We start from the raw sequence: 25,376 nt of genomic DNA, 5'->3' as shown, positions 1-25,376 counted from the left end.
GCAATATGCCATAGACAATCCTGTATAACAGGAATACATCTAACAATTAAAAGAATAATACGTTTGTGATCAACTTCTGATCTGCAAAGTGCTGGTTATATGTTCATTTCTTTCTTAATAAACTTGCCCCTTATTATGGTCAAAAAATAAGATGGACCACGAGTCTGATATCTCCATAGGATTGTCCCATAAGTATTTTTTCCTCTTTTTTCCTTTGTTTGTACAGCAGCTGGGAAAACAGGCATTTCCAATGATTCAGGCTGGGAATACTTTGATTAATAGGAAAGTGGTCATTGTACGGCCAACTCCTTTTTTTTAGGGTATTTCTTATATGGATGCTTTCTTGGGTATGTCTTTGACTGGAGTAGAACAATAAAATTACAACTTCTTGTCATCTTTCAAGTGCAAATGGGCAGCTATATTTTCCTCGAATAGAACTTTCCTGCCATCAATGTCTTCATGTTCATTATCTGAAAGTGCTCTGGACATGTTGTAATCTTCATATTTCATAGTTATATCTTTAGTGGAAAAAGTTGTACATCACAGGCCTGATTTTTTAGTGATCCAGCTGCGCAAATATGTGACTCTAGAGTAGACACCAGGCCTATTTGGTAAGGCACATCCATCTCCAAAGCTGACAATCCCAATAAGCGCCCACTTGCCGTTATTTTGAGTGGATACAAGTGGACCTCCAGAATCACCCTAGGTTGGAGAAAAATGAAATATTAGCTACTAGTTATATCTCTCAAATAAATTCAACTGTTTGAGAGATATTGAGCTTTTATAAATGTCAGGAACACTTCCCAATCTATATGCCAACATGCCCATAAGCTTTCATTAGCCAAATGTGTGACCAAGTGCAGTGTTAATAGAACATAGCTTATACTGCACTAACTTACCTGACATGCATCAATTCTTCCCTCTACATATCCAGCACATATCATGGATGGATTTATTAAATTTCCATACATCTGTACGCTTCCACATAAATCTGAGTTTATTATCTTTACTTGAGCTTGCTGTAGAATTGGTGATGACGGGCCTGTAAAGGAACAAAATCACAGTTTATATTATAAAGCTATAGTGCTACCAGGAAATTCCCTTTTTTTTTGGCTTATAAAGTTTTTATTTTTAGTCATTTGGAATTGGAACAATTTATCTTATTTATTATCGAAATGCTAGAATAAGTACTATGTATATATATATATATATATATATATATATATATATATATATATATCTACACACACTCCTCAACATTGAAATTGCAACACCAAGAAGGAAAAGGTTTGGAATTGTGGGAATCACAGAATCAATAGACATGTTAATGATCTACAAATAATGAATAAATGGAAATAAAATATTCCAAACATCACGATTTATTCAGTATTGAGTATGCACTTGGGCAAACTAATCATCAAGATTGGCTGCTGGCAGCTCCCTTTGCAATTGCCGACCAATGACGTCTCAGATGTGATCGATGGGAGACAAGTCCGGAGACACTGCAGGTCATGGTAGCATGTTTAGGCCATGCAGGCTGCTCACAGTAGCATGAGCAACATGCGGCCTGGCGTTGTCCTGTTGAAAAACGGCTTTTGTGACACTTTAGAGAAATGGCTGTACCACTGGTTCCACAACCAAATCAATGTAACACCAAGCTGTTAGTGTACCTAAAATGAGGGTCCTGCTACTGTACATTATGCTACCCCACACCATAATCCCGGGAGCAGGACCGGTGTTAGATTCTCTTTTGAAGGCCTCTTATGGCGTTGGCCATGTGGTCTCTAGAACAAACTCCGGCTATCATGGCGTCCGAGACAAAAGCGGGACTCATTGCTGGGGAGGATAGATCTCCATCCCAGCCACCATTGCCATTTTGCTGTGCACCATGATAGCCTTTGAGAGCGGTGGCGTGTGGTTAATGGAACACCTGATGGATGGATGTCTGGCTCGTAGCCCAATGTCGTGCAAACACCTTCTGATTGTTTGTGTCGACACTGGTTGCCACCCTAGGATTGGGATGTGACGTCCAATTTCACTTGCAGAACGGAATGGATCACTACGTGTCATTCTTCCAATTAGACGATCCGTCTATGCAGAGGTTCGCCTCCGCGCACCTCTTGCTGTCATTCCCATTCGTTGTTGTTCTCCCAACCTCCAGGACAGTGCTGACATCTCGCATAGGCGTGTAGCGATCTGCCGGAGTGATAAACCAAGGTCCCTCAGTTCAAGGATTTTGTCCTTCTCAGTTTCCGACAAGTGGCGATAACTGTCACGTCGATCAACAGGAGGCATCGCACAATCATCCCACACCACTTGATCCTTTTTTTGAGGTTTCATGTGGCTATAAAACTTTGCTATCAATCTGGCTTTTATACCCCTCTCACATGCCACAGATTGGAGCTTGATGCTTGAAAATGTGATAATTTGCAGATCTTAGCGACACCTGCTACTTCCACGATTTGCATAACCTTATGGCTTGCCCTTCTTGGTGTTGCAATTTCAATGTTGAGGAGTGTATATACTTTGTACAATTGTTCACTATTAGATGTGTATGACTTACCAATGAGGTACTCATGAGGAAGTATTGGCCCGACAGCTGAAGAAGCATCTGTGTTTACACAGACATGTCCACGCATGCATATTTTAAAGGCTATGTATCTATTTATGTATATTTAAAGGGGTTTTCTCATCTTGGACATTTATGGCATATCCACAGGATATGTCTCTGGGACCTGCATCTATCTCTAGAACAGGGCCCCCTGACCCCCTTCCTACCTTCTCTTTCATTGCTGTTCTCCTGCCACTGTCTGACGAGGTGGTCGGGAGTACGGAAATAGCAGAGCTCACTGAGCTACGCTGTTTCTGTGACTCGCATTCACTTCTATGGTAATTATGGAAACAGCAAAACTCTGCTAGCTCAGCTGTTTTCATACCCCCGAACACTGCGTCAGTCAGTGGCCGGAGAGCAGCGAAAGCAAGATATGATTGGACAGGGGTCAGGGGGCTCCATTCTAGAACAGATGCGGGTTTAGAGGTAGGACACACATCTATCTGACATTTATGGCATATTCTGCACATATGCCATAAATGTCCAAGATCGAAAAACCTCTTAAATGTATGTTTAGTGTTAGTTTTACACATTTTTCTAATAAACTATTATTACAAATTTTATTTTGTTTTAGTGCTGCAGCTTCTATGTATCCACCTTACATAAGAACTGCATCGAAATGCAGTTTTCATGTATAGTGGATACATAGAAACTGCAGTGCTAAAACAATATAACAATTTAAATAAATGTCTAATAGAAAAATGTTTAAAATCACTAAACACATGCATTCAAAGTTTTTTTTCAAAAAGCTACAAAGGTTTACGTAGCCTTTAAACAAATTGCTTACTTAGAGATCAATCGTCTTGAAATCTGCATGCAAAGGAACTTCTTTTAGGAAATAAGTGATACTATATCTCCAAACAAAATATTCTACTTTTCAAATTACGGATTCTATTTACTGTACAAAGATATATTAAAACAAAAGACAGAAATAAGGACGAGGGTATATTTAACCCCTTGATGACATTTTTGGCCTTAATGACCAAAATAATTTTTTTATTTTTGCCTCTTGGCTTTCCAGCGGTCATAAATTTAGGTCAATGTAGTTGTATAAGGCCTTGATTGTTTGCAGGACTAGTTGTACTATATTTTGGTACCACTATTGGATATATGTCAGTGATTTTTATATAATTTATATTTTGATGGAATTCAAAAAAAATAGTTTTTCCATTCTTTTTTGTTTTGTTTTACACTAATAAACAATTACCTTAAAGAGGACCTGTCATGTCCTCAGAAATGTTAGGCCTCATTCACACAGCAGGGTTTCCCGGCCGGGTGCCGGCCGTTCATAAATCGGCCGGCACCCGGCTGCATTAGGAATAATAGACCCCTAATGGGGCTATTCACACGACCGATTTTTTGACGGCCGGGAAAACCGGCCGTCAAAAAATAGGACATGCTCTATCTTCGCCCGTGTACCCGGCCGCCCGGCTCCCATAGAAGTCTATGGGGCCGGGTATTACACGGCCATCACCGGAATGTGTTCCGAGTGATGGCCGGGTTTTCCGGAGCTTGCGCTCTATCTCCTCCTCCTCACAGCACAGAGTGCATGTGAGGAGGAGGAGTTGATGCCATTCGGACAAATGGCATCGCTGTACACTGTGTGACAGGGCCGGGGTGTACAGCAGGTGGAAGGGAGCGCTGCGCTGGCTCCCTTCCCCTGCTTGTTTTAAAAGCACCCTGGCCCGGCGACACCTTCGATGGCGCCGCTAGCAGCTGCAGCTGCTGCTGCGGCTGCTACTACTGTAGCGACGCCACTATAGCAGAGTGGGGAGGTATCTCCCCGCTCTGCTATGTGCTAGCCGCACTTTAGCTCCTTGAAGGAGCGGAATCCCCGTGTTTTCGGGGATTCCGCTCCTGGACAGAGTGCTTGATGTCTCTGTCCATATCTGGCCAGTGACATCAGGGGAAACTCCTGAAGCGGAATCCCCGAACACATGGGGATTCCCCTTCAGGAGTTGCCGCTGATGTCACTGTCCGGATCTGCCCGGCCCGGCACGGATGCAAAACTTAATGCAAACCGGCCGGGCAAAATGGCCGATTTTACCGGCCGACACTCGGGCTCGGGAACGACCCGGTCGTGTGAATCCCGCCTTAATCTGCTGCCATACTTTTATAGCTGGTTTCTCCCTGATTCCAGCACAGTTTATTTATCTTTGTAGGTGCCCCAGTTCACCAGCAATCCTCCTCCGTTCCCCCATAATGAGCCAGTTCATCCTAAGCGGCTGATATGTTAATTTTATAAATAATTTAACATATGGGCAGTCTTCACCATACAGTGTCAAGGAACGTGAACGTAAGCCGCTATATTGCAGCAGCTTAGGTCTATACGCCACGTTGACGACTGTCAGAGCGGCTTCGGTCCAATTGACAACTGGGCGGTGGGGATCGCCAATTTGTCAATTTATTCATAAATTAGCATATCAGCCACCCGAGATGAAATGGCTTATAGTGGGGGACGGGAGAAACATTGCGGTGGAACTGGGGTCCCTACAAAGACAACAACAAACTGTGCTAGAATCAGGGAGAAGTTGGCTATAAATGTGTGGTGCCAGATTCACTTTTCTGAGGACATGACAGGTCCTTTTTAAATAATGGTATAGCTTTAAAGAACGGGTTGCTACAGTTGTGATAATACCAAATATGTCTGTATTATTTAATAAAATGTAAGTCTAAAAATATTAGGGGGAATTTATTGAGACTGGTATTTCAAATACTAGTCCTAAACTAAACTACGTCGGCGTGAAATGCCTCCTAATAATACATTTCCATTACACGGACAGCCCATTGATTCTAATGGGAACTGTGTAAAGCTTCATGTTCCCTGTGGTGGCGCTGCATGGATTTTGAGCAGTTATTGCCAGGTACCCCATAGATTACAACTGAATGCTGGGGGCTCCAGGAGCGGGATACCCTTTAATCAGCTTATCCTTCTGGGATTCCCCAAACAAAAAGAGAAAAATCCCTTATTATTTATGACTTTCCTACTATATGTATATACTGACTTACGTGGAATAGTTAAGTTACTATATACGAAATGACAGTTCTTTAAAAAACCAAGTGCCAATCTCATTTCAATGATATTAAGAGTATGTTCACACGGCCAAATTTCAGACGTATACGAGGCGTATTATGCCTCGTTTTACGTCGGAAAATACGGCTCCAATACGTCGGCAAACATCTGCCCATTCATTTGAATGGGTTTGCCGACGTACTGTGCAGACGACCTGTTATTTACGCGTCGTCGTTTGACAGCTGTCAAACGACGACTCGTAAAAATACAGCCTCGTCAAAAGAAGTGCAGGACACTTCTTTCAGACGTTTTTGGAGCTGTTTTCTCATAGACTCCAATGAAAACAGCTCCAAAAACGGACGTAAAAAACGGCGCGAAAACGGCGCGAAAAACGCCGCGAAAATTGCGAGTTGGTAAAAAAACGTCTGAAAAGCAGGGTCTGTTTTCCCTTGAAAACAGCTCTGGATTTTCAGACGTTTTTGTTGACTACGTGTGAACATACCCAAACAGATACTTTATAAGAAAAATGTAACAAAAGCGTCCGAGACGCTTAGATTCATAGATATATTACACAGCTAATTCATACAAGGTATTTTTACTTATACTATGCATAGTACTAATACTAACCTTCGGATTTAAGTGCTCCCCATCCTGTAACGTAGCATGACTTGTCATCCGCAAACTTCTCAGATGTGCTTGGCAGACATACAGGTCGGATGTCTTGATTAAAGTTAACTGGATCAGACAGCTCAAGAAGCGCAATGTCATTTTGGTGTGTCTCGCTGCTATATTGTTCATAAGTGATGATTTGTTTGAGATTTAATCCATATTCGGGCTTTGATGAAATAGAAATTTTACCTAGCACTACTGTCCACATATTAACTCTGTTATTACTGAGGTGGAGACATAAAAAGGGGTAATGGAGAAAAGATTGAATAATTAATGGTAAAATATAATTTACTACAACTATACAACATATGTATTATGCAGAAGGCCTCGTTCACACTTTACATTCAGTGCAGTTGTTCCTAGTGACCAGATGTCCCATATGTGTGAATGGAAAGGTATTATTTCCCATTCATTTACAGATAACTGCCATGTGGGGCCTCACAAAGATAACCCCTCTTAAGATTTAAGGCAAAAAATATTTAGGGTAGGAACACACACAGCATATTTAGTGCGGATACACTGAATCAAGCTGCGCAGCGTATCCGCCCTGAACACCACAAGGAATGCCGTCCGAAAAAAATGGCACCACATTGTGGTGCGTTATTTCAGCCGTATATTCCGCTGCGTAAATGATTGCACATACTTACCCCCTCCCTCCTCTGACGTCCGCTCCGGCCTCCCTGGATGACGTTGCAGGCCCATGTGACGCTGCAGCCTGTGATTGGCTGCAGCAGTCACAGGGCCCGCAACGTCATCCAGGGAGGCCATACTGGAGAAGCAGGGAACTCTGGGTAAGTATAATTTTAATTTTATTTTTTCTTACTTGCGATTTTTGCGGCGTATCGCTGTGATTCCGCCGCAAATATCACAACACACACTGCTTTGTTGCAGGTATAAGCACCCCATTGAATTCAATGGGTAAACCTGCAACAGAAGAGTTACGTATCCGCAGAATTAATTGATATGCTGCGGTTGAAGTAACCGCACTGCAGGTCAATTTATGTGTTTTTTTCGGCGGAAATTTACCGCAGTGTGGGGACGAGATTTATTGAAAACTCACCGACACTGCTGCTACTGTAATACGATGAGGATTTTCCCCAATTAATCCATTGCGGAGAATCCGTTGTGTGTGCTCCTACCCGTAAGCCGGCTTCTCATGCCTGCACGGCAACACAGTACATGTACTATTATATGCGGCAATTAAAATGCTTTCCGCTCTGGCTCATAAAGAAGGGTCCCGAGTGGCGGCACTGCCTATTTGACATTCATACTCTAATAGGGCATATTGACAGGGGTTGTCTTTACTAGATAACCACTTTAAATGCATCTTCTTACCCACAGCATTCCCCATCCCTGATGTTTTTCACCATTGGTTTCTATGGGGAAATTGATTTGAGGGAAAAGATGTACGTACACTACCGTTCAAAAGTTTAGGGTCACTTAGAAATTTCCTTATTTTTGAAAGAAAAGCACAGTTTTTTTCAATGAAGATAACATTAAATTAATCAGAAATACACTCTATACATTGTTAATGTTCTAAATGACTATTCTAGCTGCAAACGTCTGGTTTTTAATGCAATATCTACATAGGTGTATAGAGGCCCATTTCCAGCAACCATCACTCCAGTGTTCTAATGGTATATTGTGTTTGCTAACTGTGTTAGAAGGCTAATGGATGATTAGAAAATACTTGAAAACCCTTGTGCAATTATGTTAGCACCGCTGTAAACAGTTTTGCTGTTTAGAGGAGCTATAAAACTGACCTTCCTTTCAGCTAGTTGAGAATCTGGAGCATTACATTTGTGGGTACGATTAAACTCTCAAAATGGCTAGAAAAAGAGAGCTTTCATGTGAAACTCGACAGTCTATTCTTGTTCTTAGAAATGAAGGCTATTCCATGTGAGAAATTGCCAAGAAACTGAAGATTTCCTACAACTGTGTGTACTTCTCCCTTCAGAGGACAGCACAAACAGGCTCTAACCAGAGTAGAAAGAGAAGTGGGAGGCCCACTGCACAACTGAGCAACAAGACAAGTACATTAGAGTCTCTAGTTTGAGAAATAGACGCCTCACAGGTCCTCAACTGGCAGCTTCATTAAATAGTACGTGCAAAACGCCAGTGTCAACGTCTACAGTGAGAGGCGACTCCGGGATGCTGGCCTTCAGGGCAGAGTGGCAAAGAAAAAGCCATATCTGAGACTGGCTAATAAAAGGAAAAGATTAATATGGGCAAAAGCACACAGACATTGGACAGAGGAAGATTGGAAAAAAGTGTTATGGACAGCCGAATCGAAGTTTGAGGTGTTTGGATCACACAGAAGAACATTTGTGAGATGCAGAACAACTGAAAAGATGCTGGAAGAGTGCCTGACGCCATCTGTCAAGCATGGTGGAGGTAATGTGATGGTCTGGGGTTGCTTTGGTGCTGGTAAAGTGGGAGATTTGTACAAGGTAAAAGGGATTTTGAATAAGAAAGGCTATCACTCCATTTTGCAACGCCATGCCATACCCTGTGGACAGCGCTTGATTGGAGCCACTTTCATTCTACAACAGGATAATGACCCAAAGCACATCTCCAAATTATGCAAGAACTATTTAGGGAAGAAGCAGGCAGCTGGTATTCTATCTGTAATGGAGTGGCCAGCGCAGTCCCCAGATCTCAACCCCATAGAGCTGTTGTGGGAGCAGCTTGACCATATGGTACGCAAGAAATGCCCATCAAGAAAATCCAACTTGTGGGAGGGGCTTCTGGAAGCATGGGGTGAAATTTCTCCCGATTACCTCAGCAAATTAACAGCTAGAATGCCAAAGGTCTGCAATGCTGTAATTGCTGCAAATGGAGCATTCTTTGACGAAAGCAAAGTTTGAAGGAGAAAATTATTATTTCAAATAAAAATCATTATTTCTAACCTTGTCAATGTCTTGACTATATTTTCTAGTCATTTTGCAACTCATTTGATAAATATAAGTGTGAGTTTTCATGGAAAACACAAAATTGTCTGGGTGACCCCAAAGTTTTGAACGGTAGTGTATGCATGTATATTTTTCACTCCAACTGGTTTTGAGGTTAAGACATACTAGCTAAATCCCCCAGAATCTCTGAGAGATACCTGGAAATAGGGGAGCCCTGCTGGACTCCCTCAAGACCAAACAAAGTTCCTGGGCGCCCCGCGTTATCTAAAATAGACTCACCTCTTCTCGTTCCTGCAGTCATCTTCGCTCCCAGGCGGCGCTGCTGACAATGTACTGACACTGGGGCCAGCCTCACGATGTTGTCTGCTGTGGTGCCTGGGAGCGTAGAGGACAGCAGGAATTGGGAGAGGTGAGTATCTGCACGCTTGGTCTATTTAAGGGGTTTGGGCTCTGCATTAGAGGGGTCTGTATTTATTTAGGGGATCTGGTGTCTGTATTTGTTTAGGCTTTCTGGATTTGTTTACGGGGTTTAGTTGAGGGAGTCAATATTAATTTTGCAGTGTGATAAGGGGGCCACATGCACTATTTTTTATTCAAAGGGCATAGGTTGACGTGTTTTTTATAAATCGTTTGTAAGGATTGGTTAAGGACAAGTCAGTATGTGATTCCTTTGGTAAATACACTATATATTCATCTGTTTTATCAAATTGGGTTTTATAATACAGAATCTTTAAAGTGTAGCTAAACGTTTGACAAACTTCTGACATGTCATAGTGACATGTCAGAAGTTTGGATTGGTGGGTTTCCGAGCACTGAGCACCCCACCAATTGCTAGAACGAAGCAGCTGAAGCGCTCGTGTGAGCGCTCAGCTGCTTCGTGTCTGTTCGGCTTTTTCCGGAAAGCCGATGTATCGGAGTACGGGCTCATAGATTTTCTATTGAATCCGTACACCGATACATTTATTTCCGGAAAAAGCCGAACAGGCACGAAGCGGCTGAGCACTCAACGAGCGCTTCAGCTGCTTCGTTCTAGCGATTGGTGGGGGTCTCAGTGCTTGGACCCCCACCAATCCAAACTTCTGACATGTCACTATGACATGTCAGAAGTTTGTCAAACGTTTAGCTACACTTTAAGATGAATATTTAGTGCATGCTAAATCAGAGCTCCTTCCCCGTCATTCTCAAGATTGGTGTGTGTCCTAGAGATCGGACTACATTGATCATAAAGTGATGGCATAGAAACAGTGTCCCCACAAGTAAGAACCACAATGCTCCATACTACTGCCAGCCACAGTGCCCCAAGAAGTGCACCTATATATTCTAGCCTGGCAGGGGATGCCGGGATTAGTAAATAAAGCTAAACATTTAGTAGCTATGGGTATTTGCTTTTACCATTTTCTTCCTAATCCCGCTTGTGTCACCAGCGGTACTCCCTGTGCAATCAGTGTAGCACAAAACCCACAGCGCATTCCTATTTGTTCTGATTAAAATCCAAAAAATACATTAAGGTTGCTATGTAGAATACAGATAACCACTTACAAATCAAAACAGTGAGCAGCAGTGACAAGCCAGGTATTGCTGACTAATGAGGCTCCACATTTATGAATCCCGTTGAGGCGTAGACTGGCCTGCCAGGGCCATGACTGCAAAGCTGCTGGTACACCTCCTACTATTCTGCTGGATACCGAAGGTCCTCCAACACCACAATCTGTCAAGAAAATAATATTTAAATATAGTAACATATAATGTTAATACAATGTAATCCTTCAAATAACCCCAACTGTACCCCATATGTACTAATAAAGCATGTTTAGCTAAAAGAAGGGGGTGTCCCACTCTTCACCTCCCTATTAACTAAAGCCAAAAGCTGCATCCAGCAGTATTAGAGGAGGTTGTCCTTAGGAATATGTACATGTTTGTATTCAAATTCTAGTTGCTATTGCCTATTTTCTACCTACTAGCACACTTATATACTACAAGCCTAGCTCCGAGCTAAAAAAACCATTTTGATAGTTAAAGAGGCTCTGTCACCAGATTTTCAAACCCCTATCTCCTATTGCAGCAGATCGGCGCTGCAATGTACATAACAGTACGTTTCTTTTTTTTTTAAAACAAGCATTTTTGGCCAAGTTATGACCATTTTTATATTTATGCAAATGAGCCTTTCTTAAGTACAACTGGGCGTGTTTAAAGTTATGTCCAAGTGGGCGTTTTTACTTGTTTTACTAGCTGGGCGTTGTGAATGGAAGTGTATGATGCTGACGAATCAGCATCATCCACTTCTCTTCGTTACCACCCAGCTTCTGGCAGTGCACAGACACACAGCGTGTCCTCGCGAGATCACGCTGTGACGTCACTCACTTCCTCCCACAGGAACTTCATCGCGTCGGATGAGCGAGGACACGCTGTGTGTCTGAACTGCCAGAAGCTGGGTGGTAATGAAGAGAAGTGGATGATGCTGATTCGTCAGCATCATACACTTCCATTCACAACGCCCAGCTAGTAAAACATGTAAAAACGCCCAGATGTACACACACAATACACGCCCACTTGGACATAACTTTAAACACGCCCAGTTGTACTTAAGAAAGGCTCATTTGCATAAATATAAAAATGGTTATAACTTGGCCAAAAATGCTAGTTTTTAAAAAAAACAAAAAACTTTACTGTTATCTACATTGCAGTGCCGATCTGCTGCAATAGGAGATAGGGGTTTGAAAATCTGGTGACAGAGACTCTTTAAAATGTAAAGTACTCTTACTGAATACTATCAGTTATTACAATATGTATGGCAACATTATTATAGGTCCATCCATACCCTAGATCAGAGGTTTCTAACCAGCGTTTTGAGAGCCACACGTAGCTCTTAGGCCCACTACATTTAACTACTTTGGGAGATTGCATATACTATTGCACACTAATGGCAATGTTTGGAGTGATGCAGTCTGTGGCCACGTAGGGGATTCCTGGGTCTATGAATAAATGGGTACACTCCCAATACAGTGTGTTTTGGAACTAAAATTATGTTGAGGTATATATACTTCCAGCAGATGTTCCCCAATTACAGACTGATACATACATGCAGTACTGTAAATGTATTTTTACTGGAGTTTCAGTGTTACTACTATAAATCAGAGAAATATATGCATGATGAGATTTTGTGGGTGGTTGTAATAGTAAAAACTATTATGAGAAGAGGAATGGAAGATTTTAGGAGGTGGGAAAACTTAGTTCAGTGCTCAAGAGCATTGGGTAAAACCCATTATTATGAAGCTTATTGAGCTACTGTTGTCCATGGACAAAAAACATCTAATGTGGCTTCTAGTTAAACAACAAATAAGTAGAATTTGTGTAAATGTCAGGCCGGGTTCACACAAGCATGTTCGGTCCGTATTTCGGCCGCATTTCCAGGACCGAACACACTGCAGAGAGCCGGGCTCCTAGCGTCATAGTTATATATGACGCTAGGAGTCCCTGCCTCGCTTCGGTACAACTGTCCTGAACTGTAATAATGTTTTCAGTACGGGACAGTAGTTCCGCGGAGAGGCAGTGACACCTAGCATCGTACATAACTATGACGCTAGGAGCCCGGCTCTCTGCAGTGTGTTCGGTCCGGGAAATGCTCGGCTTAAGGAAGGTGAAGAAAATATTTAGGAAATAGTTTTAAACACATATATTTTTAAAGTTTAACTAGTTCAGCCCCAGGATATTTTTGGACTTTAGGACCAGGCTTAGATGTTTTTAGTATGCGTTAATCTGACGGCTATAACTTTTTTATTTCTTGGGCTAGCAATTTGATTTTTGTTTCTTTTTTTTGACCAATGGATGTTTCCCTTTTATCATTTTTATAGTCAAAATTGACATTTTTTAAGGATTTTTAGGCTTATAGTTTGAGAAAAAGTAACAATATCTTTTTTTAAACATTCAAGTTAATTTTTCTGGTAATCATATAGTTTTACCCTCATGCTAGACTTTTTATATGTGTTCATCATTGCATATCGATAATTTTGATATATTACAAGTCTATTTTAGGGTAATTGGGTCAGGGCTAGCGTTACGACAATTATTGGTGGAGAGTGGACTTTTTTTGAGTGGGTATTTTCTGTGAATTTTTTTATTTATTTATTTTTTGTATGGTCTGTCCCTCATAGGTCAAAACAGACCATTGGGGGACCTTATTTTTTTATTTTTTTTAAAATTCTTACACTATACTTTTCCACTGTAATTAGCCCTGTTATTGTGACTATTGTCACTGCTAGGAATCTTCTTGGTCTAGTTAGAACCAGCAGCAGCCTCCTGCTTTCGGCATCCTGGCGATCATGTATCCAGTCACATCATCACTGCGACCAATAGTAGACTTTGTACTGCTTTGAAACTTAGAACAGAGAAGACAGAATACAGAACCGGCAAAAACTGTTTTTGTTCTCTCCAGTGGTGGTGGGGGAGAATGGGGTGTCAGTACTATGTGTTGTACACTTAGAAGTTGATTGGCAGCCCATCTGATCTAATAGTTTGGGTGTTACTAGTAGGCTGAAACACAATGAGGACCCTTGATGCGGGTTGCGAGATTGCGTATTTTGGCCAAAATATCAACTAACCTCATATTTATCATTTTTGCAGGATGCAGTTTGGTCTTGTGATGTTGGGGAGAATGGGGTGTCAGTACCGTGTGTTGTTCACTTAGATGGTGCTGGGCAGCCAACCTGATCCAATAGTGAGTGTGGCCATTAGGGCATGGCCAGATGTGGCGTGTTTCTGCCGCCACTGTCCGCATCAATGCCGCACATAATCTGCGTTGCAGATTCTGTTGCGGCTTTGCCTAATATGTGCAGGAAATTGATGCGAATTAGCCGTTGCGTATTCAGGTGAAGAGTACTTCCCTTCTCTCTATCAGTGCAGGATAGAGAGAAGGGACAGCCCTTTCCCTAGTAAAAGTAAAAGAAATTCATACTTACCCGGCCGTTGTCTTGGTGACGCGTCCCTCTTTCGACATCCAGCCTGACCTCCCTGGATGACGCGGCAGTCCATGTGACCGCTGCAGCCTGTGATTGGCCTGTGATTGGCTGCAGCCGTCACTTGGACTGAAACGTCATCCCGGGAGGCCGGACTGCAGGAAGAAGCAGGGAGTTCTCGGTAAGTATGAACTTCTATTTTTTTTACATGTTAATCTATATTGTGATCGGTAGTCACTGTCGAGGGTGCTGAAACAGTTACTGCCGATCGTTTAACTCTTTCAGCACCCTGGACAGTGACTATCTCCTGATGTCGCCTAGCAACGCTCCCGTAATTACGGGTGCACACACGTAGTCACCCGTAATTACGGGAGCACTATAGACTTCTGTGTGTAATTACAGCCCGTGATTACGGGCGTTTTTACGTTCGCGTGCATGGGGCCTCAGTCTGGCTAGAGACCTAGAAATACATAGGTCCAGCCAGAATTAAGTGATATCCTGTTCGAAAAAACCAATACGCAATGCAACACACATAGCATCTGCGGATTTCATTGCAGAATTTTGAATCTCCATTGAAGTCAATGGAGAAATTCTGCAATGAGTACGCAACAAGTCTGCTAGACGTCAGCAACGCCAGTGTATGCTGCGGACACCAAATTCCGTACCGCAGCCTATGGTCCGCAGCGGAGTTTTCCGCCACGTCAGCACGAACCTAACTGAAAAGGTGTGGAAACCAATGGAGAATATGTCCGCAGCAGAATTCCAGAGCAATTCCGCCACGTCTGGCCATGCCCTTAGGCTCTAAGTCAACATGAATGAATTATTATACTAAGAACCCACCCTCCTCATGAATGGTATGAGAGTGGTTGTTCATCAGTATTTTACACTTGTGCAATCTCCCTCCATGTAGCATTGTGGCTTGTCTGCATCCTGCTGGGAATTGAATTTTAACCTGCCCTTGCTTCAGTTATAGTACGCTCACACGCCACATTGTACTTGCATTGTATTTCCATAATATTCTGAAACTAAAGAACTAGATAAATCTGTCTGAGTTGCAAAATATTTTTTCCGTAGGCATATATTGGAGTTTTCCGCAGCGTATTTTTAATGTATTATAAGTATAATCATAATAAACATGAGTTTGCATGATCTTACCACAATAGAGAAGATTCTCTGCATCCTTGACTGAGATTTCTAAGGTGAAATATCAACATTTATTATTAGAGAAGGATATTTTCTCACATTTCTATATTTAAAATCACTAGTAGTTCCTAGTTTTAAAAAATACATCGTTCAGTACCATCTATTTTCATGTTTCAAAGTCAACACCATATGCTATATTAGATAATGACTAGACAATGACTACATTTAAAATTGTGAACATTTTATTTTCAGAATTTCCTCATACCACATGTATACTCATCTGCTATCTTAACCAGATATTCGAATGACTTACTGTAAAGCAAATGGCATCTGGTCACAAGGCTTGTGTCATCATATATGTGCACATGTATCATTATGAAATGCGGGAAATGAGACATCCTCATCTATGTCATCTGAGGTTCACTTTTACCAGAAACAGCTAGCCAGTCATATATTGATCTGTGTTACAATGTACATCCTCATGCAAACAGTGATAGGAATTCTGCAGGTCGAGGACACACCTTTTACCTTGAGGACCAGACTAAACCTATTTCAAGCTATTCAGGCTTCTGAAAGTGTAACTAAACTTTTTGAAAAAAACCTTTGACATGTCATAGTGACATGTCAGAAGTTTTAAACGATGAGGGTCTGAGCACTAAGACCCCACTGAGTGCTAAAACTAAGCAACAGAAGCGCTTCGGTGAGTGCTATGCCGCTTTGTTTTAGATCGGCTTTCCTCGGAAAGCTAGTGGTGCTCATAGACTTTTGTATTGAGCCCGTACAACGCGCCGAGGGAAGCCGATCAAAAACTAAGCGGTCAATGGGGGTCTGAGTGCTCGGATCATCACCAATCAAAATTCCTGACATGTCACTATGGCATGTCAAAAGTTTTCTAAAAAGTTTAGTTACCCTTTAAAAGCGTCACACATTTTCCTAGGTTACTTCAATTGGATATCAAACCTATGAGCAGCCCCTAATTTATTTTATTTTTTTGTACTGTATACTGTTCTCCAAAGCAAAAAATAAATCTGTGTTTGTGTGAAGTCTCATTCATGCATTCATTCAAGAAGTCGTTTCTATGCATCTTGGCAGGCCACTGAAGTGACATGAAATAAAACAGCTGTCCAGGGCCGAGCATAGCTGTAGCAAGGCTAAAGGCTATGTACAACTTTGAAAACTTGCTTCCTCTGCTTTTAGACTGTATCTATATCTAACTATCTATATATATATATATATATAGATTTATATATGTATATATATATATATATATATATATATATATATATATATATGTGTGTGTGTGTGTGTATCCGTGTGTTTGATGCAACTTTCTAATTACTTTATTTAAAAAAATATTTTTACTTTTTGAGATACAGCTGCTTCGTATCCTATATACAGAGCAGCTATATCTAGCGCTGAAAGCGGTATTCATCAGATCAGCAGAACTGACGGGTTCAGTGACAGCGGGTCCTGCTTTTCTCTGACACGCAGGATCCACCTGTTATCGATCGCATCTAAGTTATGAACTTAGATGGGATCGGTAACTGCTCGATCCTGCGTGTGTCAGAGACACGCAGGACCCGCTGTCACTGAGCCCATCAGTGCCACTGATCTGACGGATACCGCTTTCAGCGCATGATACAGCTGCTCTGTATACAGGATACAAAGCAGCTGTATCTCAAAAAGTAAAAATATTTTTTACTAAAAAGTAATTAGAAATTTGCACCAAACACACTGATACACATTTTTATTTAAAAAAAATAAAATAAAAATCTTCTAAGGTGTACATAGCCCTTAACTTCCGCACATGGAGGAGATACATTAATTGTTTACTTAATTGTTTACTTCCACTCCTGGTCATTTGATAGAGTTATCAGAGCTGTGTCTTTTATCGAGCCATGCACCTCTGCATCCATTACATGAACAAGAAGTAAATAGAGAAGTCTGCTATTGAATGACTGCAAGCAGAGATTTTAAAAACCATGAGGAATTGATACAGAAAGCATATCTTTTCATCATAAAATGAATAATTTTTAGTTGCAGAAATCATAATTAGTATGTAAAGGATCTGCCAGACACAACTTCTGTGTCGACGCCCATAGTTAATCAGTCTGCACCTGCTTCTATCTCTGTGAGACTGACTCCATCTTCCTCAAGTCAGAACAATACTCCTCAACAGGTCTCTTACCCTGACGTAAGGTCACCAGCTGACTCTCGGCAAAGGCAGTCTTGTCAGTCTCGTCATAAATGAGCCCGAGAGCAGAAAAGAAAAGATCAACGGAGGAAAGTTCAGGGGCGTCAGGAGCCAAGGAGAAGGCCCATTCTTGGGGACCGTCCTGGAGCCGGGACATAATTATACCCACCCGCTGGCTCTCAGAACCAGAGGAGTGGGGCTTTAAGCGAAAATAGAGCCTACAACTTTCCCGAAAGGAGAAAAAGGTCTTCCGGTCCCCTGAGAACCGGTCGGGCAACTTGAGGTGGGGTTCAAGAGGTGAGGTGAGGGGCACTACCAGGGTAGCATCAGGCTGGTTGTCCCTCTGAGCCAGGGCCTGGACCTGTACGGAGAGGCCCTGCATTTGCTGAGCCAGGGTCTCAAGGGGGTCCATAGTAGTGTCAGTGACCAGGGTAGACTAGGTATATGGGCTTGTGATTATGTAATGGGATGGTGGTCTTAGGCCATGCTTTGATTCCTGATCTCTTCAATCAGGTTCAGGGGGCCAAATGGTTCTCTAAGTTTGATCTACGGGGGGCTTATAACCTTATCCACATCAAAGAGGGGGATGAGTGGAAGACTGCGTTTAACACGCCCGAAGGTCATTTCGAATACCTCGTCATGCCCTTTGGGTTGTGTAATGCTCCCGCGGTCTTCCAGAATTTCATAAATGAGATTTTAAGAGACTACCTGGGGGTATTTCTTGTAGTGTACCTTGATGACATACTTGTGTTTTTCAAGGACTGGTCCTCCCATATTTAGCATGTCAGGAAGGTGCTCCAGGCCCTTCGGGAAAAGAAACTGTTTGCTAAGACCGAAAAATGTGTGTTTGGGGTGCAGGAGATACCGTTTTGGGTCAAATCCTCACTCCTCATGAATTCCGCATGGACCCCGCCAAGGTCCAGGCTGTGGCGGAATGGGTCCAACCTGCCTCCCTGAAGGCGTTACAGTGCTTCCTGGGGTTCGCTAATTATTACAGGAGATTTATTGCTAACTTCTCGGTCATCGCTAAGCCTCTTACGGATCTCACTTGCAAAGGTGCTGATCTCCTCCACTGGCCTCCTGAGGCTGTCCAGGCTTTTGAGGTCCTTAGGAAGTGCTTTATCTTGGCCCCAGTGCTGGTTCAGCCCAACCAAATGGAGCCATTTATCGTGGAGGTTGACGCGTCCGAGGTGGGAGTGGGGGCTGTCTTGTCCCAGGGTACCAGGTCCCTCACCCATCTCCGCCCCTGTGCCTACTTCTCCAGGAAGTTTTCGCCCACTGAGAGTAACTATGATATTGGCAACCGCGAACTCTTAGCCATTAAATGGGCATTTGAAGAGTGGCGTCACTTCCTGGAGGGGGCTAGGCACCAGGTAACGGTCCTTACCGACCACAAGAATCTGGTTTTCCTAGAATCTGCCCGGAGGCTAAACCCGAGACAAGCTCGATGGGCGTTATTTTTTACCAGATTCAACTTTTTGGTCACCTATAGGGCTGGGTCTAAAAATATTAAGGCTGATGCACTGTCGCGTAGCTTCATGGCCAGCCCTCCTTCGGAGGAAGATCCTGCTTGTGTTTTGCCTCCAGGTATAATCATTTCCTCTATTGATTCTGATTTAGTCTCTGAAATTGCGGCTGATCAAGGTTCAGCTCCCGGGAACCTTCCTGAGAACATGCTGTTTGTTCCCCTGCAATTCCGGCTAAGGGTACTTAGGGAAAATCATGATTCTGCACTATCTGGCCATCCAGGCATTCTGGATACCAAGTACCTCATTGCCAGAAACTATTGGTGGCCTGGGTTGCTCAAAGATGTTAAGGCCTACGTCGCCGCTTGTGAAGTTTGTGCTAGGTCCAAGACTCCCAGGTCCCGACCAGCGGGCTTACTATGTTCTTTGCCCATTCCCCAGAGACCTTGGACCCATATCTCCATGGATTTCATCACCGATTTGCCTCCATCTCAAGGCAAGTCGGTGGTGTGGGTTGTAGTAGACCGCTTCAGTAAGATGTGCCACTTTGTGCCCCTCAAGAAACTACCCAATGCCAAGACGTTAGCTACCTTGTTTGTCAAACACATCCTGCGTCTCCATGGGGTCCCTGTCAATATTGTTTCTGACAGAGGGGTACAATTTGTTTCATTGTTATGGAGAGCCTTCTGTAAAAAGTAGGAGATTGATCTGTCCTTCTCCTCTGCCTTCCATCCTGAAACTAATGGCCAAACTGAGAGGACTAATCAGTCTCGAGAACAATATTTAAGGTGTTTTATCTCTGACTGTCAATATGATTGGGTCTCATTCATTCCCCTCGCCGAATTTTCCCTTAATAACCGGGTCAGTAACTCGTCAGGGGTCTCCCACTTTTTCTGTAATTTTGGGTTTAATCCACGGTTCTCCTCCGTTTCACCTGGTAGTTCCAACAATCCCGAGGTAGATGTCGTTCATCGGGAACTGTGCACAGTCTGGGCCCAGGTTCAGAAGAACCTAGAGGCGTCCCAGAGCATACAAAAGACTCAGGCAGATAGAAGACGTTCTGCTAACCCCTTGTTTGTGGTCGGGGATCTGGTGTGGCTATCGTCAAAAAATTTGCGCCTTAAAGTCCCGTCCAAGAAGTTTGCTCCCCGGTTTATAGGGCCATACAAGGTCATTGAAGTCCTTAACCCTGTCTCCTTCTGACTGGAGTTGCCCCTGTCTTTTCGAGTACACAACGTGTTTCATGCCTCCCTCCTTAAACGCTGCTCCCCGTCCTTGGCTCCCTCGAGGAAGCCTCCGGTCCCTGTTCTCACCCCTGAGGGGGTAGAATTCGAGGTGGCCAAGATTGTGGACAGCAGGATGGTCCAAGGCTCCCTCCAGTACCTGGTCCATTGGAGGGGATACGGGCCTGAGGAGAGGACTTGGGTACCTGCCCGGGATGTTCACGCTGGGGTATTGCTCAGGAGGTTCCACCTTCGTTTCCCCAATAAACCAGGTCCACATAGAAAGGGTCCGGTGGCCCCTCATAAAAGGGGGGGGTACTGTAAAGGATCTGCCAGACACAACTTCTGTGTCGACGCCCATAGTTAATCAGTCTGCACCTGCTTCTATGTCTGTGAGACTGACTCCATCTTCCACCACCCAGGATGGCAGGCTTAGGAGTGGGAGAGCCTATCACAGCCTGGCCAGACGGAGCTAGCTCCCGCCCTCTGTCTATTTATACCTGCCTTTCCTGTTCCTCCTTTGCTTATGATTCTTCTCTGCTGCTTTCCTAGCCCTGCTGCAGCTTCTTGAACTACTGATCCTCTGCTTGTGATTGACCTTGGCTTTACTGACCACTCTTCTGCTCTGCGTTTTTGTACCTCGCTCATCTCCTGGTTTGACTCGGCTCGTTCACTTCGCTTGTTGCTCACGGTGTCCCCGTGGGCAGCTTCCCCATTTCCCTGGCTTCTTTGTACCCTTGTCTGTTTGTCTGTCGTGCACCTATTGAGTGTAGGAACCGTCGCCCAGTTGTACCCCGTCGCCTAGGGCGGGTCGTTGCAAGTAGGCAGGGACTGAGTGGCGAGTAGATTAGGGCTCACGTGTCTGTCTCCCTACCCCGACATTACATAGTACTTAGTAATAAGCCCATTCTCTATGGTAGGTATGCCACTAGTATACAGGGAAAAATGGACTGAATAAAAAGCAAATCAAATACCAGATGGATAGCTGATGGCAGATCCACTTTAAGGGCACATGCACACGAGGCAGAATTGCTGTTGAATTCCGCTGCGGACAGTCCGCAGTGGAATTCTGCAGCGGCCGTTTTTTATATTTGTTTCTATACATTTTTAGGAAAGTTAGTTCAGACGTTGCAGAAAATAACTGCGGAAATCAGGCTGCTGTGCAGAATTTTCCTACCGCAGCATGCTCTTTCCATTGCGGAGAAGAAGCTGAATTTCACTGCGTATTTCAGTCTTTGCAATGCAAAAATTTTAATCTGTGGCAAGTCCGCTGTGATATCTGCAACGTCTGAATTACCTGTCAAATATGCAAATGTTGGTGCAGATTCGTTGCGTAATTGCCCCGAATCTGCAACAACATTTGCAGCGGAGAAATCCAGCTTCGTCTGAACGTGCCCTATGGTACCTGGTTCAAGAACACATAGCCACAGTATAGTTAGAGAGCTTATGGATATACTTGAAGAATGATATGTAAAATAATCCTGATTATTAAGATAATCATGATAAACCCCGTATTTTATTATCTATGATCCGCTCACAATCCATTTATGATAAGCCGTTAACTGCATGGGATAAACACCAAACATGAATATGTGTGTGTAATATATTATATAATCTATTATAGCATTGCATAGAGCCTTCATTATATGAGACAGATTATTGGCTACTTACCTGACAACTGAAGTGAACTTCTGTCAATGTCGAACCGCGAATTGGAAGCATTGATTAAATTGTCTGAGAAAATTTTCTGAGCAGAAGTTGAAGAAAATGATTTGCTCTCAGCATTTGGAACTTGAAACAGGATCACAAATTCTGGTTTAATACTCCCAGGGCTACAAAAGATTAGTTTCATCATGTTAATAAAAAAAATATTTTCAAGTACATAGAAATACACAAGGCAAAATTCTCCTCACATAAACCAAAATTTGTTTTTAATTTGTAAGTGCAAATCACCGGACATCACCAGACCTTTCGCCCTTTCTACCCAGAATATGATCAAGAACAAGGAACAGATCACACCTTTTTCACAATGGGTCTGCTAAACTCACTGACTTCAGCATGGTCTGTCAATAATCGACAAACTGTCCCCTGACATCTGATGTCACAGCAAAGCAGGAACGGGGAAGTTGAATTTCATCGTCTAAAATTCTCTATTTCCGCAGGAACTAGACTACTGCGAGTGGCTTATTTTTCTCTTTCCATTAAAATAAACATGCATGCTCAGACTGAGCTGTCCATGCATGTTTATGGGGAGAGTTCGGAGACATAGATGCAAGCCAAATGAGCTTTCAGCAGTCAGTTAGATAATGCATATGGTCAACTTTGTTATGTCAAAAGTAACTTCCTAACACCTTTCCTATGTGACAGACAGTTTCTCCTAGCTCTCTTAGATGGCAGACTAGTCCTTCCCCAGCTATGATACATACCAGAATACTCCATACCTACTGTATGTCAAACCTCTCCTTCCCCAATTGTCTTATGTGCCAGACCAGTCCTTCCCTAACCCACACTATCTATCGGTGATAGACTGCCATCGTCTGAAAAGTAGTCGGTCGTGTTTACAATTTTCATGCGACAGTCGGTACTACTTGACTGTGGTGCAGTCGACTGTTACATGAACAAACGTTTTGTGAAAAAACTTTCCACGCTGGAAGATCATTCACCCGTTGCCCGGTGTTTTTAATGGTCAATATGGACTAAAGTGTGTACGTTCAACCACCAACCTACTGTATTTCTATCTAATGGATATGACCGCTTTTAGATTGCTTTATGGTATAACCATAAGCTGTATAGCCATCTCCACTTTTTGTAATAGTTTACAGATTGGAGTAGTCCATAGGTAGTTAATACACAAGTAAGAAGAGTAGCAACAATAATGATATATTTTAATTTCTGTTCTCTTTGTCTTTGAAGGTTTGGAATTGCTTACCTAAAGCTGATTACTTTGGACATATTGTATTGAGTCTTTAGTTCGGAGTTCTTAAATGTTTCTTGTAACTGTGACCATAAAAAGAACAGATATTAATGTATTTAGATAGAATAAAAAAACGTAAAGGTCTTGTTTGAGATGAGAAAAACCTAACTCTTTTCTTCTTGAAACAGTGCTATTCTTGTCCATGGGCTGTGTTTAGTATTGCAGCTCAGGCCCAACCACTTGAACTGCAATACCACAGCCAGTCTATTGACAGGAGTGGCGCTGTTCCTGGAAGAAAGCAGACAAGTTTTTTTAATCTCATACAACCCCTTTAACAATACTGACAATTAGTTAAAACGTCACACCAGAGCAATGAAGTCCTGCATAGCTTGGTATATCATTAGGAAGTAGGCAATACAAGAAAGAGAACTTAAAAATACACACCACTGAAAAGAGCTAACAGGGAACAGTAGCATATTAGCAATAGATGAATATACAGTAAGTAACCTGTCTACTTACAATTACGGCAATTTCGGCTTCCAGTATTCTGTATTTAAAGCTACTGCTTTCTTTGTAAGCATCAGTGTAGTTTAGGTCACGTATTCGGAACGAACCCCTGAAGTAATGGGGATTATAACTGGACCCAGAATTATTTTTTACTGTTGAAGAAAAATGTAAATGATCAATGCTGAGGATTTTTATAGTAGAACTGCAACCTTGGGTTACATAGTTTTACCTTGTGACTTGAGTAATGGCATGTAATCATAAAATATCATTCAGTTGACTAAAGTTATAAAGTTATGGTATGAATGCTAAAGGAACGTCATGTAGGATTTAATATGTAAAATTTAGATGTGAATGCTCTAGAAATGCAACAACCCATAAAGAATACCTGCAGATGCCACCCTATTGCAGTATAGCATATACAGATGTAACCAAGTTTATCTTGACTATGATAACTTGCTGCAGTGTAATATCACACAACAAAAGCCATTGAAAAAGTAAAGTTAAAGTTTCTTGACACTGTGTATTTAATGCGTAAAACGTCAATATAAAGATGGCTACATCTGTACATGTTATAGAGAACCTGGTCCTCTGCTCTTGGGTTGAATGCGTATTATATGTATGATCGGTCTTAGATGGTTTCTTCTCTTTCATGATACTGCAGTAGAAAGGCTGTTTGCCTGGAAGTGACCAGTAGGCTTGCACCAAATTCCATTTATTGTTCCCTGTACAGTGTGGTAGGTAATTTCTTTTAATTAAATCCTGGTATAACTGAAGTATAATAAAAAGCACCTTGAGCTCATGATATATTTAGTTCCTCTCCAAATCCTTCTCATACAAATGAGGAATGCACATGAAGTAGTATCAGGTGCTCAAATACCAGGAACGGTCATATAGCCTCTGCTGTCGATTCAGCTGCAGCGGGGCCAAGATGGGTAGGAGCCCCTTCTGGCCACAGTCAATTTTAAACTTCACTTGTTAATACCCTGCTTATACTCTTCACTGAAACTCTGATTGACTTGACTTGCATAGATAATGCACTATTTGTGAAATCTATGAGAGACGGATGGAGAGTGTGAGTAGAGAGAGGTGCAAATGAAGCAGAATACTGTTTTAAAACCCTGTGTGGCCAAAGTGGACCCCCTCTGTACCCCTCTGCAGCTAAACATTGCCGCGGTTTTCAGCCGTGCGGCCTGTAGAGGTGAAGCACATTGAGATTGTATGGTGGCACCCTAATTGTTTTCTTTTCTAGGAGACACAAATTAGTTTATATATTAACATTGGCTTGAACTAATTAGGTGGTTAATTATTGTTGTAGTCCTAAAAGCCTATGATAGCCACCCAATGGCGAATATAAAATGAAAAAAATAGAAGTGATAACAACTATTGTTAAAATCAAAAACCATACTGGGGTCCCATTTTAATATGTGCAATGGATCCCCTCTCTATTATGTATACCACAGTCTCTTGCCCCTTGAAATTAGACTTTTTATTACTTCTATTTATTTTGTATTACTATTTATTCCAATAAGGGCTTTATAATTATATGCAAAAGAAAAAGAGTCAGCTGACTGTTGAGTTAACAAACATAAAAATAGTTGTATTATTCACATTCTTACCAAGGACTAAATCTATAACAATAGCGGCAACGATAGCTCCAACAATAATGATGACGGCCACGCTGATGACAGCTATTGTGATCTTGCGATGCCGAGAAGACTTTGGTGGTACATCCGATTCAGGCATCCTAAAAGATATATATTATGTATTTAATA

At 42.4% G+C, this 25,376-nt stretch overlaps 1 protein-coding gene across 1 annotated transcript; it reads right to left on the bottom strand.

Moving 5' to 3' along the window:
- Positions 1-356: 356 nt before the first annotated feature.
- Positions 357-25,347, bottom strand: LOC142739354 (transmembrane protease serine 11G-like). Its single transcript, XM_075849810.1, has 9 exons — positions 25,221-25,347; positions 23,617-23,756; positions 23,113-23,180; positions 21,855-22,015; positions 15,313-15,351; positions 10,745-10,913; positions 6,252-6,517; positions 900-1,042; positions 357-702 (listed from the first exon to the last, which is right to left on the bottom strand). The coding sequence occupies exons 1-9, from the start codon at positions 25,345-25,347 to the stop codon at positions 541-543; spliced, it is 1,275 nt and encodes a 424-aa protein (XP_075705925.1). The 3' UTR covers positions 357-540.
- Positions 25,348-25,376: the final 29 nt, after the last annotated feature.

This window comes from Rhinoderma darwinii, chromosome 1, assembly GCF_050947455.1.
Source record: "Rhinoderma darwinii isolate aRhiDar2 chromosome 1, aRhiDar2.hap1, whole genome shotgun sequence".
Classification (NCBI taxonomy): Eukaryota; Metazoa; Chordata; class Amphibia; order Anura; family Rhinodermatidae; genus Rhinoderma; species Rhinoderma darwinii.
Note: the sequence above shows the minus strand (reverse complement) of the source record. Positions and strands in the feature narration are given on the sequence as shown.